This window comes from Gobius niger, assembly GCF_951799975.1.
Source record: "Gobius niger genome assembly, chromosome: 3".
NCBI classification, from domain to species: domain Eukaryota; kingdom Metazoa; phylum Chordata; class Actinopteri; order Gobiiformes; family Gobiidae; genus Gobius; species Gobius niger.
In genome coordinates this window covers 12,923,933-12,939,573 of record NC_136854.1, presented here as the reverse complement: position 1 = coordinate 12,939,573, position 15,641 = coordinate 12,923,933, and the positions used below count along the sequence as shown (strand labels likewise).

The following is a 15,641-nucleotide window of genomic DNA, read 5'->3' as shown; positions in this document are numbered from 1 at the left end:
TAGGTACTTATTGTGGTACTTACAGTGGTGCTTATGGTGGTACTTACAGTGGTAAATACTAGTAATAATAGTGGTAATTCTAGGTACTTATTGTGGTACTTACAGTGGTTGAATACTAGTAATATTAGTGGTACTTCTAGGTACTTATTGTTGTACTTAAAGGATGCTATAGTGATAATTACAAGGTATGTACTTCTAGATACAGTGGTAACTCTTAGTAATGAAGGTTGTACTTCTTGTTTTCCCTAATGCTGTTTTATGTTGCTTTATAGTCACACAATCCTAGAAATTATTTTGTTTGTAGAAGTACCTCATTTACTACCTATGAATTGCTGCTGTAGTATCCTTGAATTACCAGCCAGTAAGTACCATAGATGTATCATTGTAACTAGAAACTATCACTTAAAATACCAAAGTAAATAGAAGTACAACCTTCATTACTAAGAGTTACCCATGTATCTCTTAGTAATGAGTAGTAATGAGAGATACAGTGGTAACTCTGTGACTCCCTAACCCTAATCTCAATTACTAGTAATTACCACTGTAAGTACCACGGACTTACCATACTTTCTACAGCAAATACTTCAGTGCTTTCACTTTAAAGTAACCATGTGACAGAGCAGCCTGGAGTAATATTTGATTAGTAGTCACTTGTGTTGGAACAAACATCCGCGATTTGCCTGCAGGTGCATTCTCTCGCTCTTAACACTTTGCTTTGTCTCCCTCGTCAGACCCGGACACGGAGCAGGTGGCCCCGGTGATCGTGGTGGCTCCGAAAGACACGACGGCGGTGGCGGGGAGGACGGCGACGCTGGAGTGCCTCGCCAATGCCAGGTGAGAATGATGCATCACAGCGAGCGCGCCTGACAAACAATTACTCTCAGCACCTGCGCGCATCTGCTCAGGCAATTACCGGAGTCTGCGCTCAGCACTTCTGTCCCGCCGCGCTTTTCACCGCCCCGAACAGGCACCGCCGGCCCGGACGCTTTGAAACCAGGCACCCAGTCCGGGAAAGACTGAGCGAAGGGTGAGAGCGCCGCGACGTAACGCTAATGTAAGGGCAGCGCGCTATAGGCGGGTCCAACCTGTAGCTTTGGGCGCTGGCAGTAGCCCTTTTTAGAACAGCTCCCCCGGAAGGCTTTCATTTCTGCAGACGAAGCCTGACCAAATGCAAATGAAGTTTCCCCCCGTCTAATTAAGAGGAGCTTTTCTCTTTGTGTACCAAAACCATTACTCAACTCATCAGTTATTATTAATCCAAGCTTTCTCGGTGAAAATGAAAACCCGGGTCCGTCAGAGGAGGCCTTTCTCTGATCTATTTGCTTTTTTTTTTTTTCCTGACAATTAGTGAGATTGTTATTAGAATTAAGATTTATTTAGGTTTGTGTTGTTGTCCACCTTTTCCATTTACAAGGATTACTTAAAGTACTTAAAGAATATTAATAACAGTTCAGGTTAATTTATTGTCATTGTGAAATACAACGAAATTGAAGTTAAAGGAATAGGCCACCGTTTTTACATACTAAGATATGTTCTTACCTCACTTTAGACGTGTTAATATATCCCCGTCTGGTCTTCGTCCGTGCGCTCTGCCAGGCAAAAGGAGCACATACGCAGCCTCTCCAACATGTCACATAGCTCCGAAAAAGCTCACGATAGAAGCTACCAAGCTCTTCCACGTGTTCCCTATTTAAATAAAGTTACGTGAAGTGTTTTCATGTGAAGTATATTTACACAGAAATGTAACATGTCGATTTTATAAGCAAATAAAAAGGGGGACTATATTGTGAGGCGTAATGATACGAGGAGCACAGCGTCCGCGCAGTAACTCCTAAAGACTTCCCCCGCTCACTTCCGTCAATAACCTTTAGGAGTTACTGCGCGGATGTTTTACTCCTCGTATCATTACGCCTCACAATATAGTCCCCCTTTTTATCTGCTTATAAAATCGACATGCTACATTTCTGTGTAAATATACTTCATATGAAAACACTTCACGTAACATTATTTAAATAGGGAACACGTGGAAGAGCTTGGTAGCTTCTATCGTGAGCTTTTTTGGAGCTATGTGACATGTGGGAGAGGCTGCGTATGTGCTCCGTTTGCCTGGCAGAGCGCACGGACGAAGACCAGACGGGGATATATTAACACGTCTAAAGTGAGGTAAGAACATATCTTAGTATGTAAAAACGGTGGCCTATTCCTTTAAGCCCTTATGGTTTTATAGGTACTATTTATCTCTACCAAGTTTGATGTTTCATGCATTTCTTCTTCTTCTTCTTCTTCTTCTTCTTCTTCTTCTTCTTCTTCTTCTTCTTCTTCTTCTTCTTCTTCTTCTTCTTCTTCTTTCTCCTCTTCCTCTTCTTCCTCCTCTTCCTCCTCCTCTTCTTCTTCCTCTTTCTCCTTTTCTTCTTCATATTCTTCTTCTTCTTCTTCCTCCTCCTCATCCTCTTCTTCTTCCTCCTCCTCTTCTTCTTCCTCTGCTTCATCTTTCTCCTCTCCCTCTTCTTCTTCTTCGTCCTCCTCCTCTTCCTCCTCTTCTTTCTCTTCTTCTTCTTCTTCCTCCTATTCTTCTTCCTCTTCTTCCTCTTCTTCTTCTTCTTTTTCTTCCTCCTAGAACTCTTCCTCCTCTTCTTCCTCTTCTTCCTCCTCTTCCTCTTCTTCTTTTTCCTCTGCTTCATCTTTCTCCTCTCCCTCTTCTTCTTCCTCCTCCTCTTCTTCCTCTTCTTTCTCTTCTTCTTCTTCCTCTTCTTCCTCTTCTTTCTCCTTTTCTTCTTCATATTCTTCTTCTTCTTCCTCCTCCTCCTCCTCTTCTTCTTCCTCTGCTTCATCTTTCTCCTCTTCTTCTTCTTCTTCTTCCTCCTCTTCTTCCTCTTCTTTCTCTTCTTCTTCTGCGTCCTCTTCTTCCTCTTCCTCCTCTTCTTCTTCTTTTTTTTCTTCCTCCTAGTCCTCTTATGCTTCTTCTTCCTCTTCCTCCTCTTCTTCCTCCTCTTCTTCCTCTTCTTTCTCCTCTTCCTCTTCCTCTTCTTCTTTTTCCTCCTCTTCCTCTTCTTCTTCTTCTGCTTCTCCCTCTTCTTATTCTTCAGGTCTATCCTCTTTGATACATATTCACATATTATAATCTCTGAACCCTTGTGTTGTGTGGACCCAGTTTACAATGCACATGTTGAACCTGTTGTAGATGTCGTGGGTGGTTTTCACACAGGCTCTGGTTAGGTCGACCTCTCGACCTGAGAGTGGCACTTTTGAGTCAGTGTGAGTCCAACCGCAGCACTTTAGACCAGTCTAAACTAGTCCGGCTGAAGCAGGAGGTCTGGGTGAAGGCACCAACCTCGAGCTGAACTCTCACTTTCATTCCTCCTTTTTTGCCCAAAGAACTTATTTTCAATGAATAGAGAGAACGTTTGGATCACTGCTCTGGCGAGGCAAAATGGATCAAGTTTATAGCTGAACTAACTTTAAAGTAAACTAGGATAGTCTCGGGTCGACCCATAAGGCGCTCCAACATGTGTGAAAACCACCTCAAACTCCGGGGTCACCAGCCCCTGTGGAGAAAGGATGTAATGGTTGAACGATATTTAGATTGAAATTTCAGTCCTGTTTTTTACTCCTTATTTTACATTATAAATCTTGAAACTTAAAGATGAAGACTATTCTCATATCCACAACGAATTAAAAAGTTCCTCTTTAAATATATTATAAGCTAGGTCAAACCAGGCTTCAAATCTAAGTGCTGTCTATTGAGCTTATGTGGGGCTTTCAAGTGTGCCACTTCCACTTCACTCCTCTCTCTTCACCTGCCACTCTGACCATCTCCGCCACGACATCCTCCTTTTCAAAAGGCACAATAGCCGTATTCTACACAGGGCTTTGGCAATGACCGCCTGCATAAAAGCTAATCCACATGAAAGCGCTGAGAACCTATAAGCCTCTTCAAACTCAAGGCGTCTTATCACTCCATTCACACTCGCCCGGGCCCGGCACTTGACTTGTCCCATGCTCTTAAAGATCATATATTAAGCATCACGCAGGCTTTTAGAAGTACTCTCAGGGCATCTTCGCACTGGCATTTTTCACATTTTACACAAAAAGGTGCAAAGGTTTTTTTTGTATTATTTCATAAACCTACCTGTCTGTGTTCCTAGATACGAGGTATCCATTTTCATATCTTTCAAAGTAAACGTAAAACGAGAGTTCAATAAGCGTCTGTCTCCAAACAACTACCGTAATCAGAGCTGGTGTAGTTTCGGCCTCCATTAAGGTGCTTCCAAACCCAATGCCTTTTGAGTGTCAAAAACGCGGCTAAAGCCCATAGTTGGACGCTTGTGCTTACTGAAGTCAGACGCTTGTCACAAATGTCACCGAGCGTCAAGACAATCTGGCCTCACGTCAGCTCAGAGTGTGTTTTGTAGCCATCTTTGAAGTAGCTCTTGTCTGAAAAACTGTTTGGGACAAACTAGTCTGGTCATGGTCTCCGCAGTATTTAAACCTATATCCAGCCCATGCGATTGAACATGGGACATATTTTGTGCTGGTAGCAAGTGGCTATAGGCCCAACTAGCCCTGTTAGCATGTTACAGTCGCCAACAGCTCATTGTTGATTAAAAGTCTGCAATAAACCACACATGCGTGAAGCCTGGCTCAGAGTGTGATCATCTTAAAGGCTCCTCTATGTAGTTACAGCTTTATTGTCGTTATTAGTGCATAACACTTGTTTTCACGGGAGGAAACCGGAGCTCGATGCGAGCTAACTGAGCTAACAAGCTATGGTTTTCTGTGTATAGTTTGTATGTTCTTGTCTTGTTTTTTTGGGACTGCGAATGGAAATTAGCCTTGAGCTAAATCCGGCATATTTACAGCAGTTGCCTGATCATTAATACGCACTGTCCCAATCAAATAAATGAATAAATGAAATTAATGAAATGAAATGGTTTTCTCCCGGAGCTAATTGTAGATGATGTTCAGTGCTCAGCTCAGTGTGTGATCGTTGTGAAACGGTTCTTTATGGAGATGGTGGTTTTATTGACTTTATTTTGTGCACGTTTTCACGTGAGCACCAGAGATTTAGCTTGTAGCATTAGCTTTCTCCGGTGGTAAGGCTACAACAGGCATCATCGAGGCCCAAACACATTCCCAGCGCAGATTCAGCCACTGAAATAAGTTTTCTTGTGGCCGCTTTTAATCCTGGGTGTTTAGGTAAAGAAACACTGATGTGTGTCTTTGTAAAAGTCCCAGAGCTGCTGTTGCCTTGGTTCACAATTAAGCTAATCCTCCATGACTTGTTTGCATCTGCGGGCCGGTGTAGAATCTGACCCGGTGGCTCAGCTGCAACCTACGTCACTGTTGGGGAAAGCTCCTGATTGGTCAATGCTCGCAAATTTCTACAAAAACTTTCCCAACTCTAGCGTCGGCCGCGCTGGACGCCCCGGAGGCGCGTCCAAAGCTCACCATGCACGTAAAACATGGCATAGCTTCTTAAAATCCAAGGATCGGTGACTGTCTCCTACAAGAGGTCACCCCTCATTCATACTGAGTCCGTCATGTCTCTGGTCCATCTTCCGTACGGTCATGTGACACATTCTACATGCTACGTCTCTCATGCATCATGTAGTAATGTAGGATATTAATAACGCTGAACTTCATGTGTGTCTGCAGGCCGGTGGAGAACCTGCTGCTGTCGTGGAAGAGAGACGGCCGGAGGATAGGCAGCGGACCCCGTCTGCTGCTGCCCGTGCCGGACTCCTCAGACTCGGGCATGTACATCTGCGAAGCCGCCCTGAGCAACAGCACCACCAGACCTGTGGAGGCCCGGGCACACCTCACGGTCATAGGTGAGGGGGCACTACCATTCACGTTACAGAGGGAGGGTAATAGAGAGAAATAATGACGACGATTTTTCAGGTATGTTGTGAATTTAGTTAATCCCTTCCTTACCCTGCACGATGCTTATATTCTGACGTTTTGTCCGCTTGCGAGCCAGAGATTTCCAGGGAATAACAACAACATCGTGGCACACTGGTCGGTTTCCCCACACATTCATTCACAAATATTGACATGTTTAGTTCCAGTGTGTAACATGACAACATCATGACTGAGATGATGCTGTAATCCAGATATGGTAATTTCCTTTCTGGGAAACAGCAGCAGCTGAAGACGGGAGAAATACACACACCCACCCACCCATGTTACAAAACCTTTCTCCAAATGAGGTTTTCATTCCACTCATGCAAAAACATCTCCACTTTAGTAGCTCCGTCAGACTCCAAACTTTCCAGCCTCGGACTTAATACTTTTTCAATATCTAATGCACAGCCTGATGTGAGCTGTGAGCTTTGAACTGCAAAAAACAAGGCGGAATTGGAATTTTTGCTGATTTTTTTTTACTAATAAATAGCTGTTTCAAAAACTAAAGAAGCCCTTATTGTCTTTTGTTTATTATAGAACAATTGGATTGGGCTCTACTTTTCCACACACATTGATTGATTTTTTTCTTCTCATAAACTGGCAATTTTCTGCCTCTACAGCGCCCCCTGCCCTGGCCATGCAGCCTAAGAGCAGGATCATCGGAGACCTGGAGAGGAACGTGGAGATCCCATGTGTGGCTACAGGTACTGCACACTTTATCATCATATTATTGTTTTCTAATTCATATCAGGGGGTTTGCACTAGCACACCAAACAATGTAAGGTCTTTACCAGATTTTCTTGTACTAGTACATAGAATAGAAATTGTTTTAAAAGTATACAGTATAAAAAACTATCATGTAGTTAGCATGCGAGGAGTTGTTAGCATCAATGTGATGTACAGCTCTCTTGATGGTGAACATCCCTGTGAAGAACTGAGATGTTAGGACAGGGCAGGAATGAGGTGGGACCACGGCTAACAGTTTGAACTTAATACGTGCGTTTTCAAATCGCTTTTCTTTGGGAAAGCTGACAATACCCCTGGTGGCCAGTTGCGACTCCAAAAGACACTTTGGAAACTGGATTCTAATGAAGCTTTGGACCTCGTTTAAACTGCTTAAAAGCCTGGCTCCAAAGAGTTTTTCTTTTTCTAACAATTGCTATGACCCATGTGACAACGCGTTTGCCCTTTTAACACATTGACTGCCAATGACGTCTATAGACGTCAATTAGGTTTTTCAATGGGAACAGCTGCAGCAAAGCCTTGAGCATGTCTGGTGTTAAAATCTGTTAAAATCGGACGATTACTAAAGAATGGAAAGAGGTACAAACAAACTTTATTTTAAGAAGAGAGTCTAATCTTTCTTTTGGTGGGTTTCGTATTGACATAGACCTTGACCTACATTTTCCGTGGGTCTTGAAAAAACGGTCAAAATCCTGAAAAACCTCTGCCAGTGGGGAGCTCTCTGATTTGAAAATGGCTGGCAGTCAATGAGTTAAGGAACAGGCGTCGTAGGAGGAGATTGAGCAGCCATGTTGATTTCACAGACCACTCGGGATCATTACAATGAATGGAGCTGAATGGAACACTGGATATCTCTTCTGTCTTATAGCTATGGTTTCCAATGACATCATACACAGTTAAGGCCGCCATTATGAGGAGTAGAATAATGCTGTTCTTAAACATGTAATATCGCTGCTCAGGATGACAGTAACAGAGAACTGATCCACTGCAGCATAGTAACAACTCAGCTGTGACCTCTGACACATGTTGTATCCAAGGGTAGATGTTTGGAGTGTGGTTCTGGGCTTTCTTTAACCCTGATCCCGTCAGATCTCAGAAGCTAAGCAGGGTCAGGCCTGGACAGTACATGTTTGGGAGTCCGTGAGGGAATGAATACCTGATGCATAAGTACAGCTAAACAGCCTGACACTCTCCATTTTTATGGTGTACAAAGAATAATGTTTTATTTTAATTACTTGTGAAAAGAAATCTCGAAAACAGGCTGCGTGCATTCCAAACACACCTTATTAAAAAAGGAAAACAAACCTCGCTCGACAAACTTACGCAAGCTCAGCGCGATACAAGTAAACTTTGTGAAATTGATGTTTAGAAGAGTAGGAAGAGACGGGCATATTAGCACATGTTTTATTCAGAATGTTTTTGGACCCTTCTGGCACCCTTACCCACCTACACCTCCAATCAATATATTATTAATACTCATTACGGCCGCATGCATATTTATAGGACATGCCTAATGGAGAAGAATGCCAGTTTCAAAGTGTGTGTGTGGCACTTTTTGTGGCGCCCTGCTACAAAACATCTGCATAGGTTACAAAGGCTGGGTTTGGAATATCAGTCATGGTCATGTTAGTAGACTGGACAAGTTACGTGTTGAATTCATTGACTTGTAAGAGTTTTGTTTTTCTTATTTCAAGCTATTTATTTTTTCAAACCCACACTTAATTCAGAATTATTGGTCACCTTTTCCTTGTTTTTTTTGAGGTGGGGCTTCTGTCAGAAATCATTACATATTCCTGCCGTAGAGCTGAAGATGCGATGGAGATATGACACACTGGTTAACGTAACATGAATTCTATTGTCTTGGCAGGTATGCATAAAACTGAACATGACGTACTATTTTTTTTTTCTGAAAAACCCAAAGGTGGTCGGGTCATTGATCCAGTTCTGCACATGCTACTCGATTTGCACGTGTGCCAAATGCTTGGTACATTACCCCAAAGACTTTTTTCTTTAGTAAGTGCTTCAGACAGTGCAGGAAAGGATTTTTAAGACACTTGCTGTGGAACTGCTCCAGCCAACAAACATTTATCAAAACTAAATGGATTTTCGGTTTGTTGTTTTGAGAGTCGGCTGTGGTTGGCTAACCCCCGGCTCGCGCTGAATCCTGAATGGTTGCAGTGCAGCCTCCACAAGGAATCCAAAGTCATTCAAATAAGCGTTGATGGTTCACATTAGCCCCACAGAAACCTCCCTCTCTCTTGGTACATCTGCATTTTTTTTTCCTTTTTCTGCAAACTGCAATTGTGGTTTCTGTGTTCCACATTGTTTTACTGGATACTTTTGTATGTCTTTGCTTTGTTTCCATAATGGTCCTGAAGAAAGCTGCTTTTAAAAGTCAATAAACAGTTAACTAGTATGAAATAAAGACATTTTCTTCTGAAACACTGAAGAGGCACCTGGACCAGACCTGCAGCACATGGATGCCACAAGAGGAGCTACAGGAAACAAGGAAGGGACAAAGAAGAAGGAGATGGTGAAAGACCGTTGTGGAGCGGAGGGAGCTGTGCAGGAGGAAGAGGAAGGAGGAGGTGGAGGAGCTGATCAGTGCAGGACACCACGCTCTGAAACAGGGACAAACCCAGGAGTCGGTGCAGAGGATCAGAGGAGACTGAAGGCAGCCAGCCAGGTTTCCTCCGGATACTGCGCTTTCCCCCGACCTCCAAAACCATGCTGGTCAGGTTGACCCACCGACTAACACCTGAACACAATTTCGTTGTATGGTTGTACAATGACAAATAAAGCACTTACTCACTTACAGTGCAGCTCCGGTTACCGAGGGCGTACGGCGCAATGCAAAGAATGTTCAAGAAGTCTATTACTGACGTCATGGAGGACCACAGTTTTTGGCCAAGCCCCGGGAATCACACAAACCAAACAGGAAGTCAGGCACCAGCCAGGGAAGAGAATCTGGTGAATTTCAGAATGAAATCAGCTACAGAGGATCACAGAGGATATCACCTGGGAAGAGGAGGACTATCGCTTTATATCGATGATGTGGATTTCTGAGCGGAATTCCAGAAAGGAGCAGCATGGAGTGGATTAGCTTGACTTCCGACAGCGCATTTATGTGGGGAAAAAGACAGCTCACTCAGCTCACCGTTTACTTGTATTTCTTTATGTTCAAAGACGTGAAATCGCAAACTGTACATCAAACTGTACTCAAGAAAACCGTACGGAATAAGTGCAGACCCTGTTCAGTAGCCAATGTGAGGCGCGTACAATCCCCTCAACAGCAGATCCTGCAACGAAAGTTTGTCCTCCTCTCGAACTATTTAATCCGGAGCGATCCCAGAGTGATGTCAGTGCTAATGTTGCTGACTCTGTAATCAATTAATGTGACTCTTATCGGGTTAAGTGGTTTGACTTGACTTCTCTCTGTAACGGAGATGTGGATTTAATTGCAGAACTTTTGCCATTCCGTTTAGCGTTGCTGGAGATGTGTGTAGCTTTTTATCGCTCCAGCCTGTTGGGACTCGCAGCTCCTGGACGCTGTTGCTCCAGGCCACTCTATACTTTCATTTCATGTATATGTCACTTTTTTCCATGTGCCCGTAGGTATACCCCAGCCCAGGATGGAGTGGTTTAAAGACACGATACCCCTGTCCAAACTGGCCAACCCGCGGTACAAGGTCACCATGGCGACGGGGCTCACGGTGAGGAGGGTGCAGCCCGGAGACGGAGGGGTGTTCCAGTGCGTCGCTCGTAACGCAGCCGGGGAGACGCAGGCCTACACACAACTGCTGGTGTCCAGTGAGTGCGACTGTTGCAGCCAATTATGCATTTTTAGTTTGTATATTCTTCAAACCACCTGTATTGGTACTTCAAAACTCCTATGACCACTTGACGACAAACTTCTTAGCCTTCTGTTATTTGTTTCATAACTTGTTAAGACTTTATGTTTGCAAAACGACTTTCTATTCCACAACATTTCTGTAAAGGCACCACAGAATCATTTGTTCATTTCAAACTCCAGAACAGTAGGTGGCAGTGTGTCGATGTACTATCGATGGCAATAACTCACGACAAGGAAGAAGAATTGTCCCCGCCGTGTTGCCGTAAGGAGTGCAAATTCAGCCATTCGATCTACATATTTTAAAATCAACAAAGTGATTATTCATTATCGTTCGTCATTTTTTTAAACAGATTTGTAGTTTCTACTTTGGATACTTTTCTGGCATATAGAGTACGGTAGCTAAACTTTAGCAACATTTTGACCAACCAACTTTTACCTTTGTTGCAGTTGATTACATTATTGAGTACAGATTCTACTGGTCAAGTATTACTTTTCGCTTAAAGGGATATTTCAGGATTTTTGACATAGGGCCTCATTTCCTAGTTATCCAGAGTGTTGCTGATTTCTGGAGATATTTTTTTTGTAATTCATGCAGTTCTTATATTTGAAGAGTTATGTAGCGCTAGGCTAGTGCAAGGCTAGTGCATGTCTATGGTGTCAGCTAGCCTGCATTAAAAACAGTCTAACCCGCTCCACAGTGCACCTGAGGCAAATCACTTATAACGCCAGACTACCCATATAAGTATCTGTGTCGATAGAGTAATTTTAACCATTTTGCATTTAAAATAACTTAGATTTGAGCAGCATCAGCTTCGTGGTTGTATAAGCTACGCAGCGGCGGAGGGATCTGCTAGAAAATAGTCCCCCAAAATGCGATCATTCATGTGATGCAAGGTCAGTTATATTCCAAAAATTATTCTATGGACACAGACATTGATATGGTTAGTCTGGCGTTATAAGTGATTTTCCTCAGGTGCTCTGTGGAGCGGGTCAGACTGTTTTTAATGCAGGCTAGCTGATACCATAGAAATGCACTAGCCTTGCACTAGCTTAGCGCCATGAAACTCTTCAAATATAAGAACTGCATGAATTACACAAAAAAATATCTCCAGAAATCAGCAACACTCTGGATAACTAGGAAATTAGGCCCTATGTCAAAAATCCTGAAATATCCCTTTAAGTGAAGTATTTGCTGGAGAAGATACTTAAGTATTCAAAGTAAAAAGTATATTGGTTAAATAAGTGTTAGGTAGAGTAACTTTGCAGCTCCAAAAATGCACCTGAATTCACCCTCCGTTGAAGGGGTCAAATCGTCTTGCTTGTTGTGAGTCAGTGGGATTAGACAGTACACCGGCACAGCGCCACCTACTGTTCAGGAGTTTGCATTTGAAAGCTTTTAAACACATACTCATCTACTTCAGTGCAGTACTTCAGTAAATACACTTCATTGCTGACTGTATATAGCGGGTCCTTTAACATTCTGAGCACAGCTACTTGAAAATGATATTTGATTTGCTTTACTGAAGCCTGTGCCGCGTTGCAGGTGTGGCGCCTCTGTTCTCTCTTCCCCCTGAGGACCAGACAGTGACGGAGGGAAACACCGCAGTCTTCCAGTGTCAGACCAGCGGGGCCCCCAGACCTGCCATCACATGGAGGAGAGGTATTGCTGCCGCCGGACATTGTGTTATAGAAGAGAATAAAGCTGCCCCGATTCTCTTTGCTGTAGGGACGGGCGATGCAAGTGACTTTTGTTTTGATGCAGTTGCCATTTTTAGCTGCAGCTTTTATTCTGTCCCTTCGGTATTATTAAATTAAATGTACGTAGCTTGTGTGTGTTGTTTAAAAGTGTAGTGTAAAATATTAGTCCACTTGCGTTTAAACAATAGTTATATCACACAGGGGCCTAATGCTTCAAGCAGGCTGATTTGCCGATTGTAAAAATGTAAACCAGGGACACTCTGTAAAGCTGTTCACCCAATTATGACTCTGACAGAGGAGATAAATAGTGATTTTTGTCCATTTGTCCTTGAACTGAAATCTTTGTGAGACTGACCTTTGCATATGTGATGTCTTAAAGGGGCTGGATGCAAGTTGGCCATTTTATACTCACTACTGCCACCTCAGGCCGTACGTGTAACTGCACCTTCTATATTAAGCTCGTGCATGACGGCAATTCGGACCCGAAGTGACACCTTTTTGAGTGACAGTGCAGGATTTTAGAGGCAGTTATGGTGAACAGGCCTGAGCTCATTCTACACATTAGGACATGGCTGGAACATGTAGGGGGAGGAAAATACAACATTTTAACATTTTTAAACTCTTTATAGGCCCTTTAACTCCACAAGACCTATAGCCCCCGCCCGCGGGGGCTAGCCCCCTGGTGGTACAATGTAACGCTCGTATCTTGCTACCGCTTCCACCCACACACGCTTATCATACGTCAAAATGTCGAGCAGAGACGCCTCTACAAAAGTATCCACTTCAAACTCAAATCAATCTAACACCGCTCAAACCCCAGGCAATAAAGCACACACATGGCTAGAACGCACCTTTTGACCAAGTACTAATATCTGAGGGCTGACATCCCACAATACGAACAGCAGCACACAAAGCTATACAGCAAACGAAAGCTAACAACTCACTGAATCGATAGGTGTAAAGCTTGTTAGCACAGCACTAAACGTTTTCAGCAGAGCCCACATCAAACTGCAGAAAATCCACCAGCAAAAGAAAATAAAACATGCAATTGCTGACTTACTTTGGCTGTTTTTCGTCCGCGGTAAAACTTTTACTCCCAAGCCTGTACTCCGGGTGCTCTCCGTGAAAACACTGTTTCATGGACGCCATGTTGGGTCTGCTAGCCCCCGTCAAAATGGCACAGCGAGCCAACGCGCTAAAACTGTGACTCACACTAGCTCTCGCTGTGTCTATGTTTGCTCACCTGTAATTCGCCAAAGCTGCTGTCCGTCACAGCATGGGTGATCTCATTGGATGCAGACGAACGTCTGCTTTCAGGGGACATATCGACGTCCGTGATTGGTTGAAATTTCGCAGTGTTAGCAGGCTGCGTAAAGAGGCCAGTTCAGTCCACTCTTTACGCGCAGAGCGCATGACGCACGGGGAAGCGGCAGAAGAGTATTTTCGAACAGATTTTTTTACATTTTATCACCACACCATGGCTTCTAGAGGGAAAAAGAGGGTGTACACGGCTGAGGAGACACGGGCTATTGTTCTTGGTGAGATGGAGTTTGAACATACTTTTGATGATTCGTCTTCTGACGAGTCCGACCTGTTGGAGCCAGCCAGCGGTTCAAATTACGAGTATCCACCAGATGAGAGGTAATTGTTTTCTTCTTTTAGTATAAATTTTACTGACAGAACAAAATGCACAGACAAGTGTATTGCTATTTTGTGGGAGTACTAGTTTGTCATGCATGATTTGTAAAGTGCTATTTGTGTTATTATTTATATTTATATTTTATTATTTATTATTATTATTTATTATATATCTGAACATATATTTTTGTATTATTTATTCCTCAGCAGTGATGATGATGGCAAACAAGAGTCTGGTGTGCCAAGCAGACCTTTATCACCACAGCCAGGTCCATCTGGAGTGCAGATGGACCTGGCTGCTTCGACAAGGTGAGGGTCTAATTTGTTTTGTAGTACTTAGCATAAACTCACACATTGCAAATGAGTCATTGTCTATAACGTGTGCATTTTGCAGTGCTGGAAAAGAAAGTCTGCCATCTCTACAGTCAACACCTCAGGAAGGAGCAGTGCACAAAAGGGCGAGACGTGTATTGTCCAAAAGGCAGAGGTGATTATTGACATTGTTGTTGTTACAGTATACAATAGACTGTTTGCAAATTAGTGACTGTCTGTCTTCCTGCTGCAGTATGGCTCCAGACACATTCACACCTTCAACTGGGCAAGGTGTGAGTTCCTCTCACAGCAGTGGTGGTGGGGAGGAGGAGGAGGAGGAGGAGGAGGAAGAAGAGGAAGAAGAGGAAGATGAAGATGAGGATGAGGAGTACCAGCCGCCCTCTGCCCCAGTGTCAAGAAAGTCCAAAAGGCTGTCGTCCGCAGAGCAGAGGTAAGCGTTGGAAAAGCTGCCTGCAACTGATTGCATACAGATGCAAATTAGTGACTGTCTGCCTTTTGTTTTTCAGTGCTCCTTCAAATACACAAAGTGTGTCTGCCCCCCCCTCCAAGGAAGCCACTGTCAGGCCCCGAAAGGCACTCTCCAAGAGCAAGACGGGGAGGAAGAGAACAGGTCCTGCTGCCACAGTATCTGCTCCTAGTGATCGGTGGAAAAATCGTGATGAGGAGGACACTGCACCCAATCCACGCCGTTTTGTTCCAGCGAGAGACACAGGGCCTGTTTTGGACAAAGACGCTTCATGGACAGTCCTGCAGCTTTTCCAGCTGTTTTTTGCCAGTGCCACGGTGAAAACAATTATTGGAAACACAAACATTCATGCTGAAAGGCAAAAGGAGGCAGGAAAAAAATACAAATGGACTCCATTGACTTTGAGGGAGTTTTACATTGTCCTGTCTATACTGCTGTTCACTGGACTTGTCAGCGCAACCGCAAGACACGATTATTGGAGGACAGATTTCCCATATGGTTTCCCATTCCCAAGGAACAAAATGTCCCGGGACCGGTTTTTAGCCATCATGTGGTCACTGCACCTCAGCAACCCCCTGGAAGACGAGGACAATGAGCGCAAGAAGGGCACACCGCAGTACGACAGGCTTTTCAAAATCAAGCCACTTTACACGGACATTGTAACAGCTTGTCAGTCATTTTATCATCCGCACAAGTGCATTTCAATAGATGAGCGTATGGTTGCATCCAAAGCGCGAAGTGGAATGAAACAGTACCACAAGGACAAACCGACCAAATGGGGTTATAAATTGTACGTTCTGGCAGACTCCACAAACGGATATACTTGGAACTTTTTTGTATACACCGGCAAGAGCAACACTGTTTCCGAACATGGACTAAGTTACACCTCAGTCATGGATCTGATGTTACTCCCCGTACTTGGCTCAGGCTACACCGTTTTTGTGGACAATTTTTACACTAGTCCAGCCCTGTTCAAAGACTTGTCAAAGAAGAAAACGGGTGCCT

The 15,641-nt window shown here is 43.7% G+C and overlaps 1 protein-coding gene across 1 annotated transcript in view; it reads left to right on the top strand.

The window, feature by feature from the left end:
• sdk1b (sidekick cell adhesion molecule 1b) overlaps window positions 1-15,641 on the top strand; it is a 332,960-nt gene that overhangs the window by 234,320 nt on the left and 82,999 nt on the right. The window contains exons 7-11 of the mRNA XM_079552609.1: window positions 732-834; window positions 5,656-5,831; window positions 6,525-6,608; window positions 10,264-10,458; window positions 12,045-12,161. Coding sequence (XP_079408735.1) covers window positions 732-834; window positions 5,656-5,831; window positions 6,525-6,608; window positions 10,264-10,458; window positions 12,045-12,161 — 675 coding nt within the window. The remainder of the gene's footprint in view (window positions 1-731; window positions 835-5,655; window positions 5,832-6,524; window positions 6,609-10,263; window positions 10,459-12,044; window positions 12,162-15,641) is intronic.